General features: G+C 48.6%; 1 protein-coding gene across 1 annotated transcript in view; it reads right to left on the bottom strand.

The window, feature by feature from the left end:
• LOC107701352 (netrin receptor DCC-like) overlaps nucleotides 1–1,322 on the bottom strand; it is a 50,085-nt gene that overhangs the window by 40,684 nt on the left and 8,079 nt on the right. The window contains exons 5-7 of the mRNA XM_016503340.1: nucleotides 1,084–1,246; nucleotides 679–902; nucleotides 455–571 (exon numbers count right to left, since the gene is read on the bottom strand). Coding sequence (XP_016358826.1) covers nucleotides 455–571; nucleotides 679–902; nucleotides 1,084–1,246 — 504 coding nt within the window. The remainder of the gene's footprint in view (nucleotides 1–454; nucleotides 572–678; nucleotides 903–1,083; nucleotides 1,247–1,322) is intronic.

Here is a 1,322-nt window from a genome sequence, read left to right as displayed (position 1 = left end):
GGCCGGGTCACCGGCTCGGCTCCTCAGCGAAAACCTGAATATGCGCTGCATCTGCTGCCTACTTATACTCACGCTGTGATCAGCGGCAGCTGGATGCAATAATCGCATGCCAATGTGCATTGGCTCGTTTAGTTTACACTCGAAGTAGATTGGTTCCTCTAAGCGAGATCCCAATTCGTCGGTCATCCGACGTGACGTCTCCGTTCCCTCCTTCAGGGAACGAGGGTTACCATACGTAACCGAGACATTCTCGCTATTGTTATAGTTATGGTTCTAGTTATCGTTATCACTGTTGTTGCAAATGTAGTTATATTTACAGCTATAGTTACCATTATAGTTATGGATCTAGTAATCGTTAACACTCGTTATAATTATATTAAAATTCATAGCTATAGTTATCGTTACAGTTATGGTTCTTGGTGTAAATGTGAAATGTTTGAATGCAGTAGCTCACGTGTGTTGCTGGGCTGAGAGTCCATGGGAATCATCATCTTGGTGCGCGTGGCCCTGCGGGCGGCTAACGATCGCTCTAACGTGGAAATGCTGCTGGAAGATTCATCTCCATCTGCACCTGAAGAAGAGAACCACATGACCTTCAGCTGCTGATGCAAACACACACACACACTCACAAACACACACGGTCGAATCGACGAACACCTCCGGAGGCCATGGCCTCACCTGAGTGGCTGCTCTTGCTGCCCATCTGGCTCTCTGATTGGCTGTGGCTGACCGGTGCCATCTCTTGGCAGCTCTGGGTGGGCGACTCGCGGCCGGAGGGGGCGGAGCTCGAGGGCTTCTCCATGTTCTTCAGCTCCATCTCCTCATGATGGATCCAGAGGTCAGGAGGTCGCAGGTCTTTCTGGCTGCCCTTCCGCTTCCCCGCGCTGTGTGTCGCACGCTTCCTACAGGAACACAGAGAGACAGAGTAGGACAAAGTTTATTATATTATATTATATTATATTATATTATATTATATTAAATGTTTTGTCAATGTAAATCAAGTGGATATTATAATTGAATCCATATCAGTGTCACTCTAGTCGGATCATGTGATCTATCATTATATTATACCAACAAACTCACTTCCTCTGCTGTGCGGACGAGCGGCGGGTGCAGATCAGGGCGACGATCACCACCACTACCACGGTAACGGCTCCCACGGAAACAACGATGATGACCAGCAGGTTGCTGTTCTTCTGCGGCGTCACGCTGCCATGTGGCGGCCGCATCTGACTGATGGGAGGCTCTGAAATCAACAATACTGAGCTGACAATGTGCACCTCAACATCAGGACTGAGTGTGTGTGTGTGTGTGTGAGAAAG

This window comes from Sinocyclocheilus anshuiensis, unplaced genomic scaffold (assembly GCF_001515605.1).
Source record: "Sinocyclocheilus anshuiensis isolate Anshui unplaced genomic scaffold, SAMN03320099.WGS_v1.1 scaffold2160, whole genome shotgun sequence".
Taxonomy (NCBI): domain Eukaryota; kingdom Metazoa; phylum Chordata; class Actinopteri; order Cypriniformes; family Cyprinidae; genus Sinocyclocheilus; species Sinocyclocheilus anshuiensis.
The sequence above is the reverse complement of the archived record's forward strand: the minus strand, read 5'-3'. Positions and strand labels throughout refer to the sequence as shown.